Source organism: Euprymna scolopes, chromosome 26 (assembly GCF_053919585.1).
Source record: "Euprymna scolopes isolate OS-2025 chromosome 26, ASM5391958v1, whole genome shotgun sequence".
Classification (NCBI taxonomy): domain Eukaryota; kingdom Metazoa; phylum Mollusca; class Cephalopoda; order Sepiida; family Sepiolidae; genus Euprymna; species Euprymna scolopes.
The window spans coordinates 105175363-105202336 of NC_136507.1; the positions used below are offsets into that span (position 1 = coordinate 105175363).

A 26974-nucleotide genomic window follows, 5' to 3' on the forward strand; every position below is an offset into this window, starting at 1 on the left:
TCGTCTTTTTTAACGCTTTTCCAAAAATCAAAATAATCAGCAGTAGCAATCGTATTTTGGAGCTCAAAATGTATAAAAAGGCATCAAACATTCTTTTAAAAAAAGAGGCCAAAGCAGCAGCAGCAATCTTTTCTCCCTTCTTCTCGCTTCGATGTCACATAAGAACATGCCTCTCATTTTCATAACATCCTTGCTATCAACGCCGTCAACACAATGATTACACACGCCACGCGGACACTCCAAAGTCACTTATGCACACAATGCACCCATTCCACACGTTTTCTAATTAATAACAACGAATTACTTTTCTCACGAATTACTTTCCTTGTGGGACTTTTGGATAAGGCAAACTTCAGTTTAAAACACAAACCTTAGAATAATCTCATTATCATCACAGAAGGAGGTGTCGTTTTGTTTTATTCTTTTTTTTATTTTCTTTGGGGTAAAGAGATTTAATTTTACTTAAACTTCTTTCCCCTACACCTTTGAGGTGTCTAAGTTTTTTTATGATATTGCAGACATGAGAAGGGATTATTTTTACATCATCTAGTGTAGCTTTAATCCGCATAGGGAAATTTGGGAGGGAGTTGTTTGTTGGCTCTAAGGTGGAGTTGGAGGCAAATCGCTGGTCAAGCAGATCCGCCCTCTTGATTATCATGCATACAACCCGATTGTTGGATAGTGGAAGAATTACTGATTGTCCTTTATTCACTACATTATTATAGATTTTCCAGAAATCATGAGTTCCTATCTTTTGCGATTCTATGCATTCCCTGATTATTTCATTATGCTTTCTTTTGACTGTCGCTATTTCTCTCTTACAATGATTTCTAGCATGTACGCATTTTTGCCTATTTGTATTTGACTTATGACGTACAAACCGGTGGAATGCATGTGGTCTTTACACATTAGCAGTTGTACGATCTCAAGTGAAGATGGGGGTGAATGGGGGTGAATGGGGCTTGCTGTGTGAGAACAAATACTTCAATGCCTGCTTTGCATCATTCAGTTGTTTCATTGGAACACTGTTCAGCAGGAAGAATCGGTTGATGGAGCATCTTAGATGTATTATTTAATGGCTTCCTTTTTTAGTACCTTGTTGTTTTGAGTAATGGCTCCTCACCTTAGGGTTAGGGTTAGGATTTATGTTTGATGTCAACTGATATCACTAGGTGGTTTGCGTTTCCAAGTGGACTGTGAGCATTAGTCACACAATCCTCGGGTACTGTGGTGAGGAATTGGTCTAGAAGTGAAACCTGCTAATGCAGTGATGAAAGGCTAATCAAAAGCACATAAAAGTCTGGTTATCCAATTCAAGGTGTTTCTCTCTAGTTAAAAGGAGGTTGCAATGCATATAGACTCCCAGTCCATGCATATATCTATCCGAGCCCTTATGGCAGAGAGAGAAGTATCCTGTCATGTTAAAGTAGATAGAGGGGATTGAGGAGTATAAGTTTGTCTCACTTAATGCCAAGATATCCAGAGAGTTTACTAAAAGGTAAGACTCTACATCATCTAGATTACCTCTAAGCCCATACTTGTGAAAGCGAGCCCAAGAACCGAAGCGAATTGGTTTTCTGTGGGTGGTTGTCTTGTTTGATCGTGATGTTTGTTTGAGTTGTTTACTTTATTACGTTTTTGTTTAATTTCAGGTTAGGGGAAGAGTGTTGAGCAAAGTGGGCCAGTTTTGACGCCAAGTATACACACACAGTTGTTCATTAGCCAAGTCCTGTCTAGAAAGTTGTGGTCTTGTGAAAGCCCACCAGAGATAGCAGCAGGGTTCCTTTCCATGTATGACATGGCACTACAGCTATCCCAATATACAACTGATGATAGAGCAGCCGCTCTAAGCACTACCAAAGAGTTAGGGCTCCTGTACTGTCACTCGGAAATAGCAGCCAGAGAAATTGTCCATCAGGTACCTTCAACTAAACCAGCCGAGTGAGCATAAGTAGCAAGCAAGCAAGCTCAATTTTCTCAGTTTCTGAGAGAAATAGAAAAATTGAGAATAGGGAATAGGAGAACTGCGTTCCATATCCTAGTCAGAAAACAAGGCCAAGTACAGGGTGGCTCAGGAGGGTCGCTGTTATTGCACCTCTGTGCCTGGCTAGTAGATAAAGAAGGAGTGTAAAAGCCGGCAATAAGCAGAGCCTAGCTTCTCCTTAAGCAATTTAGGTTTGCAAACAGAATTTGTTTGAATCACCAGCTCTAGGAAGGTTGTTGACCATGACTGAAGAGGTATCTCACTCCCAGTTTAAATATCAGTTTTCCTTTTCTTAGATGTATGACCTGACAATATCTACAGGTACATCACACCGAGACGGGTAAACATGCGCCTGGTTTCTACACCAGGTGTTTCTGCTACTTGATCTACAAATTTGCTAATGGCAGCCATCTTGATTTTTACTCTTTCAGTGTTTACACATTTAAATCGTGCATTTCTCGAGTTTATATGAGTAAAATGAATTAATTTTTTACTTGAAATGACTTCTCATGTAATAATGTTTAAGATAAGAAACATTTTTAATGCATATGCAGACTTATTTTCTCTTATCACCCACAAACCTTATATAGTGACATTACCCTTTTAAGATAGTATATTATTCAACAGAGAATTGGCTCTGTAATAATAAATACGGTACTCTTGCAGAATTTGACCTGGATCCTCAGGATTTTCCATCAATATGGCTCGGGCTTGACTGGCAATCACTGGATTAACAACATCAGTTTCTTTTTTTTTTTTTTGGTGGGAGGAGGGACGAAGAGAATCTCACAACCCTTTTTCTTATTTGAATCCATAATCTTTAAGTGAATTGCGCAGGAAAAAGATGTCCTCTTTTTCTTTTTTCATGTCAATTCCACTTCTCGGTGATACGCGGGTCGCATAACATTTTTAAAGTCTTATTCCCTTCAATGCTTTTTACTTTTCATCACTCCCCATTGCCAACTCAGATTCTCTTTTTTTATTTTCTTTTTCTCCCCCTCTTTCTTTCTTGGTTCCCCCTAACGTCCCCTACATGCCACAACGACCACACACCAGGGCGTCTGCCTTGCATCAATTCTTAAAATAATCTGACCATAACAACGTCGCGGTTGCATGGTTTCTTTCTGCTCTGCCATGGACTTATGTCCACTGCTCGACTTACGCTCAATCTTGGGTCTCATATTTCTTCTCCCGGCGTTCTCTGAGCCTAGGACCGTGACATGGTCTTCTTATGCAAATCAATGCCAAATGTATATTACCGAACCTTCTACAAAAGAATATTTCTTTCTTTCTTTTTTTCTCCCTCAATCTGCGATCTCACCCGTCTGTTTAAATATATGTATGTATGAATGTATGTATGTATGTTTGTATGTCTGGCTAAAACTTTCGACAGAGGCGACGGATTTTCACAAGATTGATAGCGTTTTGAAGCTTGACCTTTCGGTCGGACAACAAATATCGAAAAATTGACCGAAAACATTAATTCCCTCATCATCAACTGGGTACTTTTCTACAGGGAGGGGTCGCTTTTTTCGCTGATATTTTCGAAAGTCATTCCCTCTTTTCGATTGTCTAGCCTTAATTTAAACCTACGTCACTTCCGGTTTGGCAATGGGCGCAACAGCAAGCACGTCATGTTTTTTTTTCATGTTCTTTTCCTCCTTCACGGTATGGGTTCGAGCCTGCTTACTACCACTTTTGTTTTTGCTCAACCAACACCCTTACACACACTTTCTTTTCCGCCTCTGCATCACGGGTTTGAACGTGTCTACTACAACTTTTTTTTTTTTTTGCTCAACATACACCTTGTGTAATAAATTGCGAACAGACGGGCTTACCTGACAAACGCTCGAGGTGTGCACTCTGCAAAGCGGGCATGTCCAAAGAAAAATGGCAAGATGGCGGCGGCCGGTTAATATTGCCAAGTAATCACGCAAAATCTCGTGTTCTCTCGCACACACGAGAGTTCAGCTTAGCATAAAAACGGGTCACTGTGAGCAAGAAGGGAGAAGGAAAAACGTAGTCAAGACAAAGACGACGCTTCTGACGACTGAGAAGAAAAAAGAAGAAAAAGAGCAAGAAGTAGAAGAGGAAGAAGAGAACGATACATGAGAAGACGAGGTGTGTGTGGTTTTGAGTAAATCGAAACAGACAGAAAAAAAAACTGATTACACAAACACCTAGGAAATTCCGGGCATCCATGCTAATCCTACAGAAAAGAGAGAGGTGCGTTCTCTCTGCAGTCTTTGCATCAGCACCGGTTAACCTTCATTACTGTCTGACTCAGCTTCGACATCCTGGAGCATGCGTCTTAAGTCTAAAATATGTTGTGGCATTCCATCGACACTCAAGTTGTTAGGAGATTACCACCCCTCTTCTCCATTGCATCATTCATCGTGCATTAGAAGGTTTCACCCAAACCTCTTCTCCTATTTGGATTCTGGCTGGTCCTTGCTCATCAATTTCTGGGGACATATCTCTTGTGTGTCTCCATTCATAATTAAAAATTGATCTATGTGACACTGTGTCCTTTCTCTGTCCGATCTTAGGGGCCATGTTGTACCAGAATGTGGCTTCTTCAGGTGATATCCTTCGTCTCTCGGATATTGCTTTCACTGTCCGATGATGTTCCACTATTCCAGACCTATAGGCTGCTCTGAAATAACTTTTTATATTCCATTTTTTTAGCATAGTCTGGAAGATTTCTGAGCGGAAAGCAGTACTATTATCCATTATCATCTTCCTTACTGGACCTCATTCAAGCATCACCTTTTCTAATTTGGCTGCAATTGTAGACACAGATTCCCTTCATATCACCAGTCTACTTGGTCCACAGTCAATTATTAACAAGTATACTCTTCCATGATAGTATGTTATGTCGCTAGCTAATCTTGTCCAATTGTTCAAAACTCCAATTTCCCCAGAATTATGGATATTTGGGGTGGGATCGATCCATTGACACTGAACACAGTTCTTAACTACTTTCTGAATTTCTTCCCGTTTTCTATGCGGATCAACTTTCCGCACCAAATATATCGTCCCCACTTTCACTCGTACTCCACATACTTTTATCTCCACTTGCCTGGTTCCTTTACATTCTATGTCCCTTCCATCAACTGCTTTCACTGTACCACCCCTACTACATCCACTCATGAGTTTTGAGTTGATTAAAGTGGTGGTGCACCCAGTATCAACAAGTGCAGTCATTACTGAATCATCCACCATCACTTCTTCTATTATAGAAAGAGGCCCATATTGTGCCCTCATTCTGTTGTCAGGATAGCTTGTGGCACAGAAGCCCCCCCTTGCCCATTTTCCTGAATCTGGGGACAATACCTAGTAATGCTGCCAAACTTTCCACAATTGTAGCATGTTACTTACTCTGGCTCTAGGGATCTCTGTGCAATCTTTTTTCAGGTGTGGTCCTTGACATCTAAAGCACTGAAAGCTTGATGATTCTTTTTGAGTCTTATTTCTCAGCGTATTACTTTGTGCACTCGCTGCCAATGTCCCAGTCAATAGAGGCAACAGATCAGTATCATTTTGAAGCTCAACATCTTGGATAACAAATATAAAAAAATTGGCCAAAGACATTAATTCCTTCACCCTCAACTGGACAGTTTTTTACAAGGAGTGGTCGATTTTTTGCAAGCCATTTTTGCAAGTTATCGCATCGGTTGGATTGACTTTGCCTAATTTTAACGTTCTGAACTTCCGGTTGCGTCATGGAGTAGCGCTAAGACGTCAGATTTTCTTTCACTTTCTGCCTTTGCATGATGAGTTCGAGCCTGCCTAGCTACTACCATTTTTTTGCTCAACACACACCTCCAACCACCCGGGCAACGCCAGGCATCCAGGCTAGTTTCATGCAATTTGTTTTTAACTCTGCGACGCCAGAGGAACTATAGGAGGGAAATGTTGCGCATTAAAAATGTTATCTCAGATTGGAGAGAAAGAAAGAAAGTGTAAATGTCTGTTTGAAGGTGTCGTCTGCCATCAGACTGCAGTCGTCAACAAGTAGCAGTGGCAGGGGTGAGTGAGAGAAGTCTGTATAGGTCGCTTGCTGGCGTCTCTCTGGCAATCGCAGCTGAGATCCCAAAGGGCTAAAAATAGTCCTTAAGAGGACAGCTCAAATCAATGCGCCCTGCCAACCGATTGGTCAGTGTGGCCGAATCACTTTGGCACCGGGCACTGATCAATCCGCTCATAGTAAATAGTTTGTTAACTGCTACAGAACTACTTATTTTTGTAAAATATTTTTATTTTTTAAATGTGTGCATATACAGAAATCAATAAATATTTCATTTTATTCTAAATAAGCAAAAAAATAATCAATTATTACTTATTTTTGTAAAATATTTTTTCTAAAAATCCAAATTTGATCAAAACTTCTCCATTATTACTTATTTTTAACTAAAACATGTACCTATTTACTATGCCTCCCCACGGGACAGAGTTAGACACCAGGGTCGTTTTTTAACGTGGAGAAAAGGTACAAAAATAAAAATTGTCTCTGTCATGAAGGATTTCTCCTCCACCGAAAGAGAACAAGAAAATGAAGTGCAGCATCTGAAGAACAGATACTACACTTTGATCTTGACCAAAAGGCCAAGTAATTAACTAAAACATGTAACCCGGTTTCGTCGTGGTCTAATGGCGGAACATTTTTAGGTTGATGTGAGATTTTCACATTACACCGGTTTTTACTCGCACTAGGACGGTTCTTTTTCTGTTACGACAAAATAGGGTTTTTTTTTGTTTTGTTTTTTTTACATTTTTTTTATACTAATCTGTTTTGGTCAACTTCAAAATTGCTCGTTCTTTTTTGAGTTTAGTTTTTTGCTGAGCGCACGCACGCCTAGCCGGTGGATATGATAAAAAGTCCCTCCTGATTAATCTTTAACGTGATGTTTTCAATTTTGCTTATTTTTCACAATCTTGAAGATAATCTTTATTGTAATTACTTTTGTTTTCAATTTTATTTTACTTTTAATATGTTTTGAGTATTATTATTATTATTATTATTTTTTTATTTTTTTAAACTAGAGAATCATAGAAATAAATATTCAGTGCGAACCTACTTTTTCAACGTCTTCTTTTAGGATCTCGTCGTTTACAATTTCATGAAATTATTTTTTAAAATAAGTGTCTGCACTTAATTATTCATATTCATTTAACTTGCCCCGCCTCGAAAACTGCACAAGCAAGTATATATATATATATATATATATATATATATATATATATATATATATATATATATATTTAAAATAGTAAAAAAATACTTTACAATTAGCTCATATTTTTGGCTAATTCGTTTTATTTTATTGTCCCAGTAATAGAGGGTTTCCTCTCCATTGACTGAGACATATTACTTTAAGAGTAGCATCGGAACGGAACAGATACTAAACTTTGATATTGGCCTTTATTTTTCAGATTAATTAAACATTAACTACTTTTAATATTTGGTTTATGTATTATTGCCTTTTTTTTGTTTTTAACTAGAAATTTATAGAAATTAATATACAGTGCGAATTTGTTATTCACGACCCTGTTATTTGGTAATTATTGAAAGGCCACAACTTCCCATATAACCCTAACTCTAACCTTCCATATAAGTATTTAAAATGTATAATTTATTGTTTGGCGCAACTTCACTATAATTGCTAAATTCGAAATTCGAAATTTTGAATTTCAAGGCAAACCAATGGTCACTACTTAATTATCATGTCACAGTAATGAATATATCCAAAAATTACGAAAAACGATAAGGTAGAAAAAATTTATTAAACACATTTTTTAACGAAAGCAATTTCTTTTTACGAGTTGCATCTCTTGTACTTTTTTAGCATTAGATTTTTTAAAAGACAAAAATCATTTCTTTGTAAAATTAAAAAGAATTAATTAACTTTTAAACTCTAACATCTTTAATTTTTTTTTAAAAGAATTCCTAAGAAAATTCTAATCCAGATTATTCGATATATCCATTATTGATATATTATTTTTTACTAAAAAAGTCGGGGAGTTTTGTAACTTTTGCCATTATTAAATAATCGTTTTACAACAATGAAGAATGCCTATCATCCACAGACACATGTTTTGTAGCAGGTTGGCCTCTGATGTTCTAGAGGTACTATTTTTATGAATCCTTTAAATTAATTGTCAGATTGTTTCCAATGGTCAGACACATACACCATGCCTCGGAAAAAGAGTAATATTGGTCGCACTACGAGGGCAGTTGCTTTGCGAAAGAGAAGTAGATTGGCTGAAATTGCTGATCTGGCCAAAGAAAAACGTTTGGCTGCTAAAATCGATCAAATTGAAAATGGAGTTTGGGAGGCTGAATCGCAAGCGAAAGATGAAGCAACACAGGATTATAGTGAGGCGAAACGCATCTGTATCCATGAATTATACAAGGGAAACGGGCATTGGGAAAATGTGGTCCAACGAAATAAGAAGGCGATATGGGAAACCGTACAAACCCATGAACATAATGCAACTTTTCCACGGTCAAATTTTTGGTTGAATGAAGGACGCAATTATAAGACCGAGCGTCTCTATCACCTGCGTGGCGAGTTACAAATAGGCACGATCAGCAAAGGAACAACATGCAAAAGGTGTGGCGCTAAAAAATGGATGAAGGAGCCAGCGGGTATGTGTTGTGCTGATGGTAAAGTTATCCTACCCGATTTAGGCACACCACCGGAACCATTGAAATCACTTCTTGATAACAAGTCGGATAATTCGATACATTTCTTGAAGAACATTCGAAGTTATAACCAGTGTTTTACTATGACCAGTTTTGGCGCTGATAAAATATGTGAGACTGGCTACATGCCTACGTTTAAAGTTTGTGGACAAGTTTGTCATAGAGTTGGTTCCTTGTTACCTGTCGAAAGTGAAACTCCGCAGTTTCTCCAAGTATATTTCATTGGTGATGAACACCAAGAAGCGTCGATTCGATGTAACTCTGCCGCGAATACAAAGTTAGACACTGTTCTTGAATTGCAAAGTATGCTTCATAAAGAGAATAAATATGTCCGAGACTTTAAGATGGCTATGGAGCATGCTCAAGGAGAAGACTTTAAAATGGTTATCCGTGCTGACAAAACTCTGAAAAAAGGAGATGAACAGCGTCTGAATGCTCTTGAGACAGGTGAGGTTGCTGTTGCAATGGTTGGGCAAGAGTTCCATCATCGGGACATCATTTTGCATCTCCGAAACAATAAGCTTCAGCGCATCTCTGAAACGCATTGTGCATATGATGCTTTGCAGTATCCAATCATTCACTGGGCAGGTCAAGAAGGATATAACTTTTCTGTTTGGCAAACAAATCCTAAAACCACAGAATTAATAGTAGGAAAAAAAGTCTCCGCTAAGGAATTCTACGCGTCTAGGATTATGATACATGAAGGGAGTTACAACATCCTTCTTAAATGTAAGAAGCTTTTCCATCAATATATAGTAGATATGTATGCAAAAATAGAGCATGAAAGGCTTCTTTACATTAAGACACATCAAAGGGATCTTAGAGTAACTGACTATATTCACTTGCGAGACTCCCTAAGTAATGATGGCAATACAGAAAACGTTGGCCAGCTGAAAATTCTACCTTCAACATTTACTGGTGGGCCTCGGTATATGCACGAACGCACACAAGATGCGATGGTGTATGTACGAAAACATGGTACTGCAGATTTATTTATAACTTTTACCTGCAATCCAAAATGGCCTGAGATTTTGCATGAACTCCTGCCCAATCAACAACCACATGATCGTCATGACCTTATAGCGAGAGTTTTTAATCTGAAGCTAGGTATCCTTGTCCAACTGCTAATGCAAGGAAACATATTTGGAACCGTATCAGCTTACATGTACACTGTTGAGTGGCAAAAAAGAGGATTGCCACATGCTCATTGTCTGGTTTGGCTTGAAGAAAAGTTAAGCTACTCTGACATAGACTCGGTTATCTGTGCCGAGATTCCTGATCCAAAGGCCGATCCGGTTTTACATGATATTATTAAATGCCACATGATTCATGGACCATGTGGTGATGCAAACAAGCGTTCACCATGTATGAAAGAAGGTGAATGTTGTAAAAAATATCCCCGACAGTTTTTGGATGAAACTGTGTTGGATAAAAATGGCTATCCACAATATCGCCGACAATCTCCCGCAGATGGAGGCTTTGAGATGACATATATCCGACATGGCAATGTAAAAGTTACTGTAGACAACCAGTGGGTTGTACCATATAATAAACTGCTTTGCAAGATTTTCAATGCACATATTAATGTCGAATATTGCAACAGTGTGAAATCAATCAAGTACATTTGTAAATTTGTAAATAAAACCAGTGACCAAGCTGTCCTCACCGTTAAAAGTAACGATCATGATGAAGTCAAGAAATATGAAAATGGCCGTTACATATCGACCAATGAAGCCATTTGGAGAATCCTTAACTTCAAAATACACCGACATCATCCGCCTGTTATGCACCTGTCGGTCCATCTAGAAAACGGACAGAAAATATACTTCACTGAAAGTACCGCGGAAGATAGAGTTGCAAATCCTCCTGCAACAACTCTGACAGCTTTCTTCAAATTGTGTGAAACAGACTTTTTTGCACGTACACTTTTGTATGCCGAAGTTCCCAGTTATTTCACGTGGAGCCCTAAATACAAAGTCTTCAAACGACGGTTACAGGGCAAAGAAGTTCCAGGTTATCCATGCATGAGAAAGTCAGAAGTGCTGTGCAGGGTTTACACTGTGCATCCAAATCAATTTGAATGTTTCTGTTTGCGACTGCTTCTCTATCATGTCAGAGGACCACAGAGTTTTAATGACCTCAAAACTGTCAACGGTCAAGTTTTGGATACGTTCAGAGATGCATGTATTGCATATGAACTACTTGAGGATGACAACCATTGGGACGCTACATTACAGGAGGCATCTTTATTCAGATCAGCAAGTAAACTAAGACATTTGTTTGCCGTCATGTTGACGGCGTGTGCCGTGCCGAATCCCAAACTACTTTGGCAGGCACACAAAGAAGCATTTAGTGAGGATTTTCTTTTTAGGGAATGCGATCAACATCCTGGTGTTGATATAGCATTTTCTGATGACATCTTTAATATGGCTCTTATTGATATCGAAGATATGACATTTCAGATAAACGGCAAAACGCTAACAAACTTGGGTCTTGCCTCACCTGATCGGACTAATACCCATCCAATCGTTACTGCATGGGCACGTGAAAAAAGTTATCACCCACATCAGCAAGCGTCAATTGTTGATGATGGTTTCACGCAGCTCAATAAGGAGCAGATTCGTGTGTTTCACACTGTGGTTAATCGTATCAAAAATAAGGAAGGTGGACTTATATTCCTTGATGCTCCTGGCGGTACAGGAAAGACATTTGTTACGAAGTTAATTCTTGCAAAGGTACGGTCAGAAGGCAAAATAGCTCTGGCTGTGGCATCATCGGGTATTGCTGCCACTCTTCTTCCTGGTGGTAGAACAGCTCATGCTGCATTTAAATTGCCATTATCCTTAGCAAACAATGACGATCCAATTTGCCGAATACAAAGAGGATCTGATTCTTCTAAAGTTTTAGAAAATTGTTCCTTGATCGTATGGGATGAATGCACGATGGCACATAAAAAGGCGTTTGAAGCTCTCGATAAAACATTACGCGATCTCAAGAAACGTGATGTTGTGATGGGTGGCGTCACATTATTATTATCAGGAGACTTCCGACAAACACTTCCGATTGTTCCGCATGGAACTCCCGCTGATGAGATAAATGCTTGCATTAAGTTGTCGTATTTATGGAAGCACATTGAGACTCTCACGTTATCTACAAACATGAGAGTGTTGCAGATGCATAGGGATCAAGTGGCTGATGAGTTTTCTGCCCAGCTTCTGAAAATAGGTGATGGCAAACTCGCAACAACTGATGATGGCGAAATTCTTATTTCTCCGGCTATTGCATCAATCGTTTCATCACTCCGAGAACTGATTAGAAATGTATACCCAAATATAGCAGAAAATTATACGAATCACGAGTGGTTGACGGAGCGAGCAATTCTAGCTCCGAAGAATGACATGGTACATTTCATCAATAAACAGCTGCTGAATGAAATTCCTGGCGAAGAACAAATTTTCACATCTTTAGATTCAACTCTCGATAATGACCATGCCGTGCAATATCCGACAGAATTCCTAAATTCTTTAGAATTGCCTAGTTTGCCACCACACAAGTTAAAACTGAAAGTTGGATGTCCAATTATATTACTGCGGAATCTTGATGTTCCAAGATTATGTAATGGAACGAGGCTGTGCGTGAAGCACATGAGATCTCATGTAATAGAAGCCGTCATTCTAACGGGTACGGCAAAAGGCAAACTAACATTCCTTCCCCGGATACCCATTATTCCATCAGATTCCACAGTTGAATTTAAAAGACTTCAGTTCCCCGTGAAAGTGTGCTTTGGCATGACAATTAACAAGTCTCAAGGACAATCATTGGCAGTTGTTGGTCTCAATCTGGCTTCACCCTGCTTTAGTCATGGACAGTTTTATGTAGGATGTTCAAGAGTAGGGTCACCACAAGGTCTATATATATTGGCACCAGAATCTAAAACGATGAATATTGTGTATCCTAGAGCTTTGCGCTAATGGCTTATATCTTCATAAAACAGAATCCTGCCGATAAAACAGTTAACATATTTTGGATCAAGTAAAGAATAGATACCCTGTAGCAGACGACGACGCCTGGCGGTGACAAGCGCACATTTCAACTAACACCGGTGATTCGATCTTGACATTGGCACAAGCACATGGCGTCGGTTGTTTGTAAACACATCAAATAGCAAACATGCTCGAATATTCGCCAGCAATTTCTTTTTTTTTTTTTTAAATATATTTACAAAACTTTTGAAGATTTAAAAGAAAAAATATATATTTACAAAACATTTTTTTAAGTAAGTAACAAAACGAACGTATTTAATAAATAAAAGATATTTAAATAAATGGGTGTCTTTCTGTTTCGGATTTTTTCGATCAAGATTGATTTTTATGTACCGTGTGTTTTTAACATATTTTTTACTGTATCTCCTTTGATTCAAAACTTCCGATTGCTGGTTTTCTTCTAAATGAAAAACAACCAATCACCTTGATATTAAGATCCATATATACCAAAATCTAGTCTGAACCGTTCTATTATACGTCTGTGAAACCTGGCCAATGAGAGGAAGTGATCTATAAAATCCTAAGGTGTTCGATCATTCATGTTTGTATTGCATCCTTCGTGTTTGTTGGCAACAGTTTATCTCTACAGCAAGCTCTCCTCTCAAGACGTCTTGATTGGTTCATGTACTTCGTTATCCAAATGATTTCATCCACAAAATCATTGAATCAACTCCTCTTCAGGGTTGAAAAAAACTCTGAAGTCCCGAGACTTACTGTGACTTAAAGGCCAATTCATTCTTAATACTTTTGACAAATGGGGCATTGGCAAATTAATACTAAACATTGCTGGAAATCACCAGAACATGCATGATTCTTTCATTTCTTTTACTAATGGTCACTTATTATAAATCTTGCAAATGTAATTCGTATTCGGTTACAGTAATGTAGCTGCTTCCTGGGTGAATATTGCCAAAGTCAAAATTAAAGTGTCCAGATTATGGGGCGGGCAACGTTAGACATCTCATGTTTAATTCAAAGAGTTGACATCAGTCAGATTACATGCAATAATATTGTTTCATATCCATTCGATCCAGATCTTTCTTGGTCTATCATTCTGCCTAGTGTGTAGGATATTCAGACGCATTATGCAAGAAGTACAATGCTCTACATGGCTAAACCACCTGAGATGCTCAGTGTGTAAGACATCTGTAATCCCACTAATAGCAAATATTTGATGAAACACAATTTATAGGATCTTTTCTTCTAGAGGGTTAAAAAAAAATAATTCAAAATATTCCATATAGAATATTTTGAATTATTTATTTTTAACCCTCCAACACCAAATAATGTGAAATTATAATATTATTATCAGATCATTGGATATTAACAAACAGTAAAAATTAAGTTTTACGTCTATATATATATATAAAAGGCACATGCGTGCGCACATTTTTGTATGTCTTGAAAAGGCTTATTTCGCCGACGCTCCTGGGGGGGGGTTACTATCGCTTAAAACTGTTTATATAGCCCCTAGATAATAATATCTACGATTTGGGAATGCGGGTCACCTCTAGATTTATTTACGTCGACTTTTATGAGATTCGCGCTATTTCGCTCTGTCCCCTGTTGTCCTGCTTTTTAGTATAAATACAATGAAACTAAATTCAAACGTATCGTGTTCTCGGCTTTTGCTGAAACGTCCGGAAAGTAATCAGCTTTGATCAATGTGGGGCCAAACTCCTTATATCAGACAATTGCTATTCAATCTGGACAATGGGGAGCTGGTTTTCCCCTCCACAACATCTTGGGGAAACAACCAGCCAAAGTTGGGTAAACAAACTCAAAAGTTGTCCCGCAGCAAAAGTTAACTCTGCTGCTACTATTTGACCTCATTAAAGGTCAAATAGTAGCAGCAGAGTTAACTTTTATTGCGGCCACGTGTCAATTCTGTTTTTAATACTTAAATAAATAAATTAAAACATGTTTACGTTAGTATTTCGTGGTGGCCGAGTGGTTGACGTCACACATTTTTTTTTTTTCACACTTTAATTTCCAACTTTGCCTCAAGGGTTTGGGTTCGATCCTCATACTTACCTACCAAAACTTTTTTTTTTTTATTTTAACCCCCCACCCCCACCTCCGGAGTTTTGATTTACCCAAAACCACACACACTTCCTAACACCCAGGCAACGCCGGGTATCCCCCGCTATTTAGTTTGAAAATTGAGAATTAAATTAAAAAAATATATATAAATAATAATAAAGAAATGAAAAAATAAGGATAGAACTGATAGTGTGGAGTTTGTGGTCTAATAATTGTATACATACATGTTCAAACTGGATTATTTTATTAACAAAAATATAGTTTTATAAGAATTTGGTGCAATTAATAATTTTATCACCAAACAATAGTGTAATAATTAAATTAACATTTTTAAGATCCTAATTAAAAACAAACAAATTATCCTACTAAAAAAAAAAAAAGATTAAAAATTTACTAAAAAGAAAAAAATATAAAAATGATAAGGCAAAAAAGACATTAACTTGATTGACCTTCATTTCACACTGAACAGATTTTTACATGGAATAAATGTTATTGCTCTTGTTTGCTATCATGAAATAGAACTTTTTGGAACTTTTGAAATATGCGAGGATATGCTACTCCCCCTCCCCCCTGGAGATGACTGGTTCTCAGTAGACAGTTCTTGAGTGGGAAGCGACAAAGCAAAAGATTCTTCCCATGTTGGCACGAAGAAAACACATGCAAAGTTGCTACAGAAAAGGTTTAATTTTTATGGAGCAATCCTGGTTTCTGATTGATTGGTAGCAGAACGTGAATTAATTTGATTCGTCAGTTCCTAGCAGCATCGTTTATAAATAGAATCTTCTAACTGTGCGGGATCATACCCCCATTATAATGCAAAAATATTGCAGCAGCAGCAACAACAACAACAACGACGACGACGACAACAACAGCAGCAACAACAATCATCATCATCGTCACTATCGTCATCGTCACTTTCGTCATCATCATCATCAGCAGCAGCAGCAGCAGCAGGGAGTTGATAGTGGGCAACTGTATGATACAGACTGACAACTTGAGTGTGCCAAGTTCAAATTCAGTTCGTTCCATAAAAACGCTTTCATTTAAGGATGTTGGCAACCTTCATGTGGTGCCTTCCATAAGTTCCCAATGCCTAGGAAAATATTGGGAAAACGAATGCCAACAACATGTGAAACAAATGAATGATGCTCAACATCATCATCATCATCATCATCATCATCATCAACTTTTTTTTGTACGAAAATGGAATTCATGCGTAAGTCATTTGCATCTGCTAATTTAAATTGTTGCGTCTTACAATTGTTAAAACACAATATTTTTTCGAGAGATTTTAAGTGTGATTTTTTTTTTTTGTAGAAAATCTCGACTGAAGGCGAAACAAGTTTCAAAGAAAATTTTCTATCGTTGAAACTTTTCCGAAAATGCAAACAACTTTAGGTTGTCAGTTTTAAATTAATGTTTTTTCCTTTTTCACTCATGCAGCGTGATGAGACTTATTTCGCTTATTGAAGTCCTCGGACATTGTGGATGAATATATGAAAATGACTATGAATGGAAAAATCTTAGGTAAAAATAATCTATATATTAATACAATAGCGTGTGTGTGTGCTTTCTGGCAAATTTCATTGGTTGAGATTTAATTCATTTTTTTAATTGTTTCAGAGTGGGAAATAGAAAGAGAGAGAGAGAGAGAGAGAGAGAGAGAGAGAGAGAGAGAGAGACGGATGTATGCTGTGTACTTCCTTAATTAAACTATTACTGTTACTAATGGATGATCACATTCAATGCTGCCAAGACTAAACTGGTTTCCTTCAATAATTACAAGAAACCTTCTCTGCCACCAATAGCAATGGCCAGTGACTCCCTGTCTGAAAGTACATCTTTCAAACTGCTTGGCCTAACGTTCACACGAAACATGAGTTGGAACAATTATATTGAAAACATTGCCAGGGCCGCTGCGAAAAAGGTAGGCTCTCTCTACCGTGCTAGAAAACTACTGACATCTGAAAGTATCCTGTACCTCTATAAGGCCACCATTCGCCCATGTATGGAGTATTGTTGTCACATTTGGGCAGGTGCATCTGCTGCTAGTCTCTCGCTCCTAGACAAGGTTCAAAAGAGAGTCGCCAATCTGATAGGCCCTGAACTGTCATCTAAGCTTCAGCCTCTGTCTCATCGACGAAACGTTGCATCCCTCTGCCTGTTCTAGAAGTATTTTAATGGTTAATGCTCTGACGAACTGCAGACACTTGTGCCCCACGACGTAGACACCCTCGACAAACCCGACAGACAGCTAAATCACACACCCACACAGTAGAGATCCCTAGATGTAAAAGATCTTTCTACTCCAGTAGTTTCTTCCCTATAACCGCTAGACTCTGGAATTCCATTCCAGGTCCCTGCTTCCCTAACTGTACTGACATGTAGAAGTTCAAGTGTAACGTGAACCGACATCTTGCTACCCAAATCCCAACATAGTGCCTCAGTAGTTGCTGCTCCTGATAGTAGCCCCCTACACCAAAGTGGCAATGTGCCTTGTTTGGGGTGAAAATGTAATAAAAAAACAAAACAAAAAAACTACTACATTTTCATTTGTGTGTGTGTATACTTACTCTCATCTATATGTGTGTGTGAATTTTAGACTTCTATATAGTAATACGATAGCCTGTGTGTTATTTTGTGTGTCACGGTTACATCTTTTTTCTTCCGAGTGACTGTCATTTAATTGTTATGATCTTCCACTTCTTGTAATAAATAATTTTTCTAAGAATTCTCCATAAGTTTTAGTTTCGGTTTTGATTATAACCGAAGGAACTCAAGTTATATATATATATATATATATATATATATATATATATATATATATATATATATATATATTGTAACATATGCGATAAAAGGTGGGGGATTTAAGTAACGTATAGAGGTAGGAGTATGAAGGGAATTTATGGGAAAGCAAAACCCAAGTATTTTATCGCACATGTAACAACGCGTAACACATGTAACAATGCGTAACACATGTAACAATGGGTAACACATGTAACATGGGTAAAAAGAAAACAATGAAGACATGGGAAACGAACACGACAAAAACGCGAGAAGGAACAAAACAAAACACCAGTGATAATATTTTCGAAATTAAATTTTATTATAAAACACTAAGCTACGGAAGGTAGGGGATAATGAGGTTAAGTAAAAATTAAAAAAAAAAAATTATAAAGATGGGGAGGGGTATCTTTGTATACTATTCGAAGATGCGAATGAGAAATACATCAATATCAGTCCAAACGAAACAATGGCAATATGAACTCGTTGACTTAAATATATGAGAGAGAGGTAACTCACTTTTTTTTTTATGTATCTTTTCTCTTATTTTTTTTTCTTTTAACTTTCAAAGTGAACTTTAACCTTCATTTTATTCGCCTCGGGCAATAGTTCATAGCATGCGGCATTCCTATCGTATCCATTCACTATTTCGGTTATTCTTGGAGTATCCTGTCTCCTGTGTTCGTGAAATTAACATCCTGTATTCCGACGACACCAGCTTGTTCTCCCAAGCATTATTTTTTTCCTTTCGCTATTGATATGGAGTTCCTCCCAGGCATTACTTCGTTTCTTTTGTTGTTGATGGAGGGGGGTGTATCCACATCTTCGTTCATCTCCCTCTTCTCTTCTTAGTACATTTCTTAGCCCTTTCTTTCCTTTATTCTTCATTGCCTAGCAACCCGCAGTGGTCGAGGGGTTTCTGAGCAAATGACCTGATCATCGGCCACCTGTTAGCCTGGGTAATTGATGCCTCTTCCACCTCTTCTATACTCATTGTCTCTTTCTCTCTCTTTTTAGGTTTAGCATCTCCCGCTTTTTTTTTTTTTACTCTCTTTTTTCTCTCTCTTTTGGAAACTATGTTAATTTGCCTTGGTGATAAAATAAAATAAAATAACAAAAAATGATACATTTCTTGTTGGCCCGAAATTAAATATTTCGATTTTTAATTAATTACACAATCCAATTTATGGGTTATGTCACAATATATATATATATATATATATATATATATATATATATATATATATATATATGTTAATAAGTCTTGTTTTCGGTTTCGATTCGAGCTGCACCGAAGTCATATGGATATATTTTTTAAATATTTTTGAAATCACAGCTTTATAAGAATCACTAGAAATTGACTCTATAATAATATATTCGAAATCTGCATGAATTAAAATATCATATTTAAGCATAGTTTACAACTGGACTATTTCGCGTGTCCCTGCTAGCTTAGATAAATACTTTTGCAGTTTTAATAAAAAACCTACAAGATGTCTCCATTTACGCTGAATGCCAACATCAATATATTACGTATAAAAGAGTCTGCTGTGGAATTTCCACGGGTCCCGCTAGTATTTATTGATATACTTACAACTAAAGGAAGAATTTACTTTCATCACGTGGGCATTAATTGAAGCTGCTGTACATTGTACAACAATGTCCACGGAAATCTGCACTCTTAAACTAAATGCAAGGGAGGTAACTCTTCTCAAAATATATTTGAGGCAAGATTAGGGCAAGAGTTGCTTGCCCTTTAAAAACAAAATTGACATATGAGATGAGTTGCTGCCAACAAATATGAATGATGTAACACAAACAATAGTGATCGAACAGCTCACGCTTTCATAGGTCGCTTGCTCTCATCACTTCCATACTATAGAATGGTGCGGATGAGAGCTTAATAAATGCAGATTAGAGTTAATGTTACCAAGATAAATTGTGGATTGATGGTTGTAATGTTAGAAAGCCCCAGAAATAGGAAACTTCCCTTGCACACTTTGTAAGTCGGAGTTGAAAGCAATAATGAAGGAAATGATATTATTAAAAATTGTTTTTTCAAATGTTGAAATTTAAATACTTTTGATGTTTTTTCTTTTTGATGACAAAATAGATAATATATATTTTTAAAGCAGTCATAGAGGATGTATAATGTGAGCCTTAAAAACAGGATAGAGAGATTTGGGCAGAACAGGAGACTCTGTTGGTTTGGTTACATTAACCGAATACAGTACAGTTCTTGGGTTAGTAGATGTAGATCTGTTTTTTCAATGTGATCAAACCAACAAAGTTTTTAACTTTAATCTTCCTCTGAAGTCATCAGATCTAAGTTTGTTTTTAAGTCTCACATTACACATCCATCATATCATTCTTATGTCATTTCTCTCCATGCAACACATGTCCTCAACACTTACTGGCTGAGTTTTACTTGCATGGATAGAAATAATATGAAAACGATGTGGCAGATGTATAATGTGAGTGCTGAAGACAGGCTTAGATCTGATGACCTCAGAGGAAGATTAAATCTGGACAGAATAGATGAGAGGTCTTGGATCAGCAGATGTAGAACAGTTATGGTAGCAAGTTCAGTTCACAGAATGAACTTGAGAAAAAGAGGAATAAATAAAGACCTGGGCAGAGATAGGTTAGTTTCAAAGTCAATTTCATAAAACCATCGCAGCATGTAAAATGGACGTTAAACTGAATTTGATGATAAAGCAATCGAGATTTAGCAAAAGTCATAATTTCATTTGATACCAGGTTGGTTTTCTTTATTTTTTTCTCACAGAAGAGACCTTGCTAGTCTTTCTCTGCTAGAACATTATTTTCGTAAAGAATGTTAGTCTGAGTTTCAATCTGTGATTGTTTCCCAATTATTCCAGTAGCTTCTTTCCAAGAACTGCAAGCTTATGGAACTCTCTTCCTGCTCACCGTTTTTCCTCTGTTTTTAACCTTGGTCTTTTCAAAGCTAAGCTCAATAGACATCTCTTGTTTTTATGATAATCATCTTTCATTCTTGTTATCTCTTTACATGAAGTGGCTTCATGCCATGGTTGGAGTGATTTCCATAAAAAAAAAAATAACAAGAACTTGCTTTATTACCACCACTGCAAAAAACTTTCCGCTCTTCTTTCATGTGTCGGAATTTCAAATTTCAGGTGGAATTTCAATGAACATTTCTTTCTAAGAACTTCTCATCTGTGAAATATGTTACTACAATATTTATTCCTTAAGGTTCACAACATAATCCTATTTTCAATGAAAACTTGTCAAAAACCATTAACCTTTAATCTCAAATGATTCTTAGCCTTGATAAATGATAATGCATAAGTAAAAAAGAAAAGATTTTGATTTTTGTGTGAAACTTTTGACAAAGATGCTAACTTCAGGTTTTTTTACCGTAAGGAAAAACTTCAGAAAGTGAAAGAGTGATAGGTCTATGGCATCTAAGAATGAATACAACGCCTTTTGGTTGCTTTAAAGGAAATTACTTTTATGAATTAGGGGAAATTAAATAATACTCATTACTAATTTCTCATGTTTTATAAAAAACTAGCCTGGGTGCCCGGCATTACCCAGGTGTTTGTAGGTGTCTGTTAAGCAAAAAAAAAATTAAAAAATTGTAGTAGGCAGGCAGGCTCAAACCTGTGAGGCGGAGACAGAAAAAAAAGTGGAGGTGTGTGTAAGGATGTTGGTTGGGCAAAAAAAAAAAAAAGAAGGAAAATTGTGAGTGCAAAATAAAAAATATGTGATATTAGGCAGGTGGGCTCGAACCCGTACCGCGAAGGAGGAAAAGAAAGTGAAAAAAAAAAAAATGTGACGCATTAGCTGTTGCACCCATTGCCAAACTGGAAGTGATGTAGGTTTAAATTAAGGCTAGACAATTGAAAAGAAGACGATGACTTTCGAAAATATCAGCGAAAAAAGCGACCCCTCCCTGCAGAAAAGTGCCCAGTTGAGGGTGAAAGAATTAATGTTTTTGGCCAATTTTTTGCTATTTGTCGTCCGAAGAGTCGAGCTTCAAAATGATACTAATCTCGTGAAAATCCATCATCTCTGTCAAAAGTTTTAGGCAAAATACAAACATACATACATACATACATTATAGATAATTCTCTACTAATTAACACTTCCCTAGACGAGTTCATAATTAAAGGATACTCTAACTTAACATCTAAATCTGACCCCCAAGATCGACATGGGCATAGAATATGTGCCTACATTAAAGATGGCTTTCCGTGTGGTAGGGATATCTCCAGTGAAGACCCTAATTTACCTTATATGTGCTTCCAGGTTGCACTTGCTTACACCACTGCATTTATATTTACCCTCTATCGCCCCCACAACAGTGGAATTACTTTCTTTAAGAGCACATCTGAGAAAATTGGCCACATCCTGTCTGCTCACCCTTCGGCTAACATCCACATTTGTGGTGACTTCAATGTCCACAATATGGAATGGCTGACCAACTCGAACAAGACAGATGATGAGAGGAGGTTATGTCATGATTTTGCCATTGCCTTTGACCTCACCCAGATTGTTCACGAACTCACCCATGTGCTTGATACTTCTGTCAGTATGCTAGCCTTCTAGACCTTTTTCTCACAACTTCCCCTGAGCTATGTTCATGTTCCGTTCTGTCTCCTCTGGGATCTTCCACTCGGTTGTATCAGTTAAGATAAAAATGAAATGTCTTCAAACATACCTCTCCACCATACTGTAAATCGATACTCTACAGCTGACTGGGATAGCTTCCGTACATTCATATCTGATCTACCCCTGCATTCCATGTTTAAAAAGGATGTGTCCTCTATAGTATCAGACCTGACCGAATGGTTAATTGTAGACATAGACCGATTCATACCATCCAAAAAATTCCAACAAAAACCTAACAGCCAACCATGGTTCTCCCCAGAATGTGCTGCTGCCATCACGCACAGAAATCACTTTTTCCATAGCTACCAACATAATAGATGCACTGAGACTAAAGCTGCTTTCAGGACTGCCAGCAAGCACTGTAAAAGAATAATAAAAAAATGCAAGAGAGCTATATGCTCAGTCCGTTAAATCCAAAGTAGCTGAGCAGCAGCTTGGTTCCCACCAGTTTTGGCAAATAGCAAACAGGATCCTGAACAGAAGCGTGCGTTCTATCCCAACCATCATTAATGGACCTGAGGTCATCTCGTCAGCATCAGACAAGGCCTAACTATTTGCCAAGAACTTTGCAGCTAATTCTACCCTGTGACGAAGGCCATCAACTCCCCATATTTCCTCCTATAACAGACAACACGCTATGCAACATACAAATATCTGTGCATGAGGTCGCCAAGCTAATCAAGAGCCTTGATTCCAGTAAAGCAACTGACCCTGACAGCATTCCAATTATAGTGCTGAAAAAGCTTCAACCAGAATTTGCTCCCATACTTACAAAACTGTTTAAGCGTTGCCTTAAGGAGAAGTGCTGGAAAACTTCATCAGTATGCCCTGTATTTAAGAATTCAGGTGATAGGTCGTCTCTCTCTCAGTACAGACCAATAAGTCTCCTGGGTGTTATGAGTAAGTTGCTGGAATACATATTAAAGAGAAGTAGTCAACCACCTCAGCAGAAATAACCTTCTTAGTGACATGCAATATGGTTTCCGTTCTGCCAGATCTACAGCAGATATGCTAACGGTTATATCTCATATAATCTCTTGACAAAGGCTTCCTTTCTAGGGCAATTGCTCTTGATATATCAAAGGCCTTCGATAAGGTATGGCATAAGGGACTACTTCACAAGATTTCCAGCTACGGTATAACTGGAAATGTTTTCTCAATCATTAAATCATTTCTCTCTGATAGGCTCATAAGAGTAGTGGTTGATGGGGAGAAATTAAAGGCCCTCAGTATTAATGCTGGAGTCCCTCAGGGGTCCATCCTGCGCCCAACTCTCTTCCTGATCTACATCAATGATCTCCCAAAACACATACTTAAATCATTTGTTGACCTATGCTGATGACACGATTATCTACGGCAACACATCAAAGGCTGTAAATGACAAAGTTCTCTCTGATTCTCTCTCCTCTGATCTCGAGCGCGTGGTACAGTGGGGGAAGAGGTGGCTGGTTACTTTTAATGCATCTAAAACCAAGCTCCTATCTTTACATTATCAACGCTCTGATCCCCATTTGGCATCAATTGAAATGGATGGCTCTCGTCTTGGGGAGGCTCCATGTTTTGATAAACTTCTTGGTTTGACCTTTACTCCTGACCTGAAATGGAACAAGTACATCAAGTCAGTTGCCAAGGTCGCTGGAAAAATGGTAGGATCTTTCTACCGCTCCAGAAGATATCTCACTGCTGATGCAATTCTCTATCTATATAAAAGCCAAGTATGTTCAAGGATGCCACATTTTGGCAGAAGCTACTAAAAACAGCCTATCCTGCCTTGACAGAGTACAAAATAGACTTCGTGGCTTAGTGGGGAATGCCCTTTTCTCTTCCCTGCAACCTCTCTCCCACAGGAGAGACGTTGCGAGCCTGTCTTTGTTTTATTGTTACTTCCATGGCAAGTGCTTGTCTGAGCTCCAATCTCTTGTCCCCCCTCGCCAATCTTTCACAAAAACACCTGTCTAGCTGAAACCACTGTCAAAAATTTTCCCCACTCTTTATCTGTGCTAAAACCAAAACGTAGATTCCATGAACAAAGCTTGTTTCTTAGAAGTGCACGCCTGTGAAACTCTGTTCCATTTGCCTGTTTCCCACCTGACTACAACCTGGATGTCTTCAAGTCCAACATAAACAACTTCCTGATGAACCACCCCTTTAAGTAAGACAGTTTATCAAATCTCCAATACTAACATATTGTACACGCAATAACCCTTATCCCCGAGTGGCTTCCGGGCCTTGATAAGTGGTGAGCACCTTGTATAAAAAAACAAAGAGAAAAAGAAATTGTCTTTTTTTTTTAAATTTACAAAGCTGATTTCTGTCAATATCGTCTTCATTTTTATCTGCTATTTGACTGAAATTTGTTCTCTTTCCTTTGCCTTCTTAGCATTTCTCATAAACCGTTACATAGATGATGATTGTCTACTTTGTTCAAAACCGAAAAACTTAATTTTCCAATAAGTTTGGATGTGTTACACATTGTTTAGAACAGTGTTGTCTTTGCATGTAGGGTTAAACGATAAAGGTTAGGAGATTGGGGTTAGATGGCTTTCCTGTCTCCTTCCTTCCCATTTACCTTTATTTTAACTGCTTGGAACTGATTCCATTAAAGCACTAACATTTTAGAGCGGTGAGATGAACCTCTATACAAGAATAGTAAACGAAAACGTAGACTGAAAGGAAAGACAAAACCTGTTTTGAAATGACAAGGTTTATTTACGTAGCAGAAAATTGGATGGTGTTCATGTGAAGAAAATGAAGAGTTGAAAGTTCTTTGGGATGTTGCAGGTTAGCCAACAGTTATCTCTGGCGAAGATAGACAACACTGGTATGTCCTGTGGACTGGGGGCAGGAAAAATAGAGAAAGGATGCCTTTCATGTTATATTTTTCATTACTATTAATTTATAGAGGTGCATATCACATTTCTAAAATATTTGAGCAGCATTGATTGGAATCATGATTTTTTCCAAAATATTTCACTAAAATATTTTTTCCAAAATATTTCATTAATAAAAATTTTTCCAAAGTATTCCACTAAAAAAACATTTTTTCCAAAGTATTTCATTAAAACATTTTTCTAAAATACTTCACTAATAAAACATTTTTTCAAAAGTATTTCACTAAAAAACATTTTTTCCAAAATATTTCATTTAAACATTTTTTCTAAAATATTTCACTAAAAAACATTTTTTCAAAAGTATTTCATTAAAACATTTTTCTAAAATATTTCACTAATAAAACATTTTTTCGAAAATATTGCACTCATAAAACTATTTTCCAAATTATTTCGCTAAAAAAAAACATTTTTTCCAAAATATTTCACTAAAACATTTTTTCCAAAATATTTCACTAATAAAACATTTTTTCCAAAGTATTTCACCAAAAAAACATTTTTTCCAAAATATTTCACTGAAAAACATTTTTCCCAAAGTATTTCATTAAAACCTTTTTCGAAAATATTTCACTAAAAAAACATTTTTTCCAAAATATTTCACTCATAAAACATTTTTTCCAAATTATTTCCATTTTTTTCCAAAATATTTCACTAATAAAACATTTTTCCAAAATATTTCACTAAACATTTTTTCAATTATTCTAATTTTTTCTGGTAAATTTTAGTATTTATTATTTATCTGTGCAAGCATGTTGCTGTTATTTGGTGGTGGTGGGAGGGATTATTAAGGCTGCAATTATTTCAATTTTCTTTGATGGTAGGAATTTTTGCAACTTTAAAAATATATATAATTATTTCATCTCAGTTATTCAATTATGTTTAGTTTTTCAGTTTTAAATATTCTTGTTTTTTGTTTATTACAAGTGTGTAGTTGATTTTATTTTTAACTGCTTTTTCTTTGTTTTCTTCTTTAGGATGAGGCACTGGTGTTTATCAAATCCTATATGGCTTTTCAAACGTTTTATCTGTGTTTGAATCATATAAATAACCAAATGGAACAGTTGAAGTCCTTTTCATAACTCTTAACTTGTGACATCTCCGAGACTACGCTGTGCACTGCAACCGAGAAGAATTCATAGCAATAGAATTGTAGCAACAGCTACAGAATTACTCGAAGGCTGCCTAAAACGCATTGAGGTGGCAGCTGAAGATGTGGTTACATACCATCAAAGCTGACGTCTAGCAGGTCTACAGTGTTTGCCGTTGGTTCCAGAACTGGCTGACCATCATTATCTCATTACTGCGGATCGTCTTAACACATCTTGGGTGAATGTTTCCATTCACTGATGATCGAGAGTAGCATGAATATTTCATGTATTTCTGTGTATTTTACTGAGCGATGGTTTAATTTTGTATGATTGCTACCCCTTTTCTGTTCTCAGGTCGGGTTTAATAAACATTTTGAATTTCTACTTTTATTTTTTTTTTGAAATAACATATTGAATTTTTTGTAAAAAAATAAAATATATTTTTTATAAGTAAGTTATTTGAGTCTTTTTTTTTTTAATTAAATAAAAAAATGTTATCTTGAAAAATCAACTCCGATTTGAATATACTTGTTTTATTTATGCTTGGAAATGTGTGGGCTTTGAGTGATGTCATATGTGTTATGTTAAATCTGTTCCTTTCAACAACTAGTGTGATGAATACGGTGAGACAGAGAGAAAATTGTTTGGGGGAGGGGGACAAACTAAAATAAAATGTTCAATCCAAATTTTCTTATTCAACCCAAATAAAACTGAAAAATTATAATTTACATAACTGTATTTAGCCAGTTAATTCCTATAATTAATTCCTATAATTA

General features: G+C 37.0%; 1 protein-coding gene across 3 annotated transcripts; it reads left to right on the plus strand.

The window, feature by feature from the left end:
* Positions 1-7296: 7296 nt before the first annotated feature.
* LOC145248338 (uncharacterized) lies at positions 7297-26652 on the plus strand. Of its 3 annotated transcripts, none has more exons than XM_080110251.1 (3): positions 7297-15995; positions 16223-16306; positions 26085-26652. In XM_080110251.1, exon 1 carries the CDS (start codon positions 8180-8182, stop codon positions 12662-12664), a length of 4485 nt encoding a protein of 1494 aa, XP_079966377.1. In that variant the 5' UTR covers positions 7297-8179; the 3' UTR covers positions 12665-15995; positions 16223-16306; positions 26085-26652. The 3 variants fall into 3 exon arrangements, with proteins under 3 accessions (XP_079966377.1, XP_079966376.1, XP_079966375.1); XM_080110250.1 differs by lacking the exon at positions 16223-16306 and having other exon boundaries at positions 7297-14539; positions 14595-15995; XM_080110249.1 differs by lacking the exon at positions 16223-16306.
* The last annotated feature ends 322 nt before the right edge of the window (positions 26653-26974 follow it).

Bases quoted from the DNA above. Each gene is read 5' to 3' on its own strand.
- LOC145248338 (XM_080110251.1), top strand. From the start codon at position 8,180: ATGCCTCGGAAAAAGAGTAATATTGGTCGCACTACGAGGGCAGTTGCT.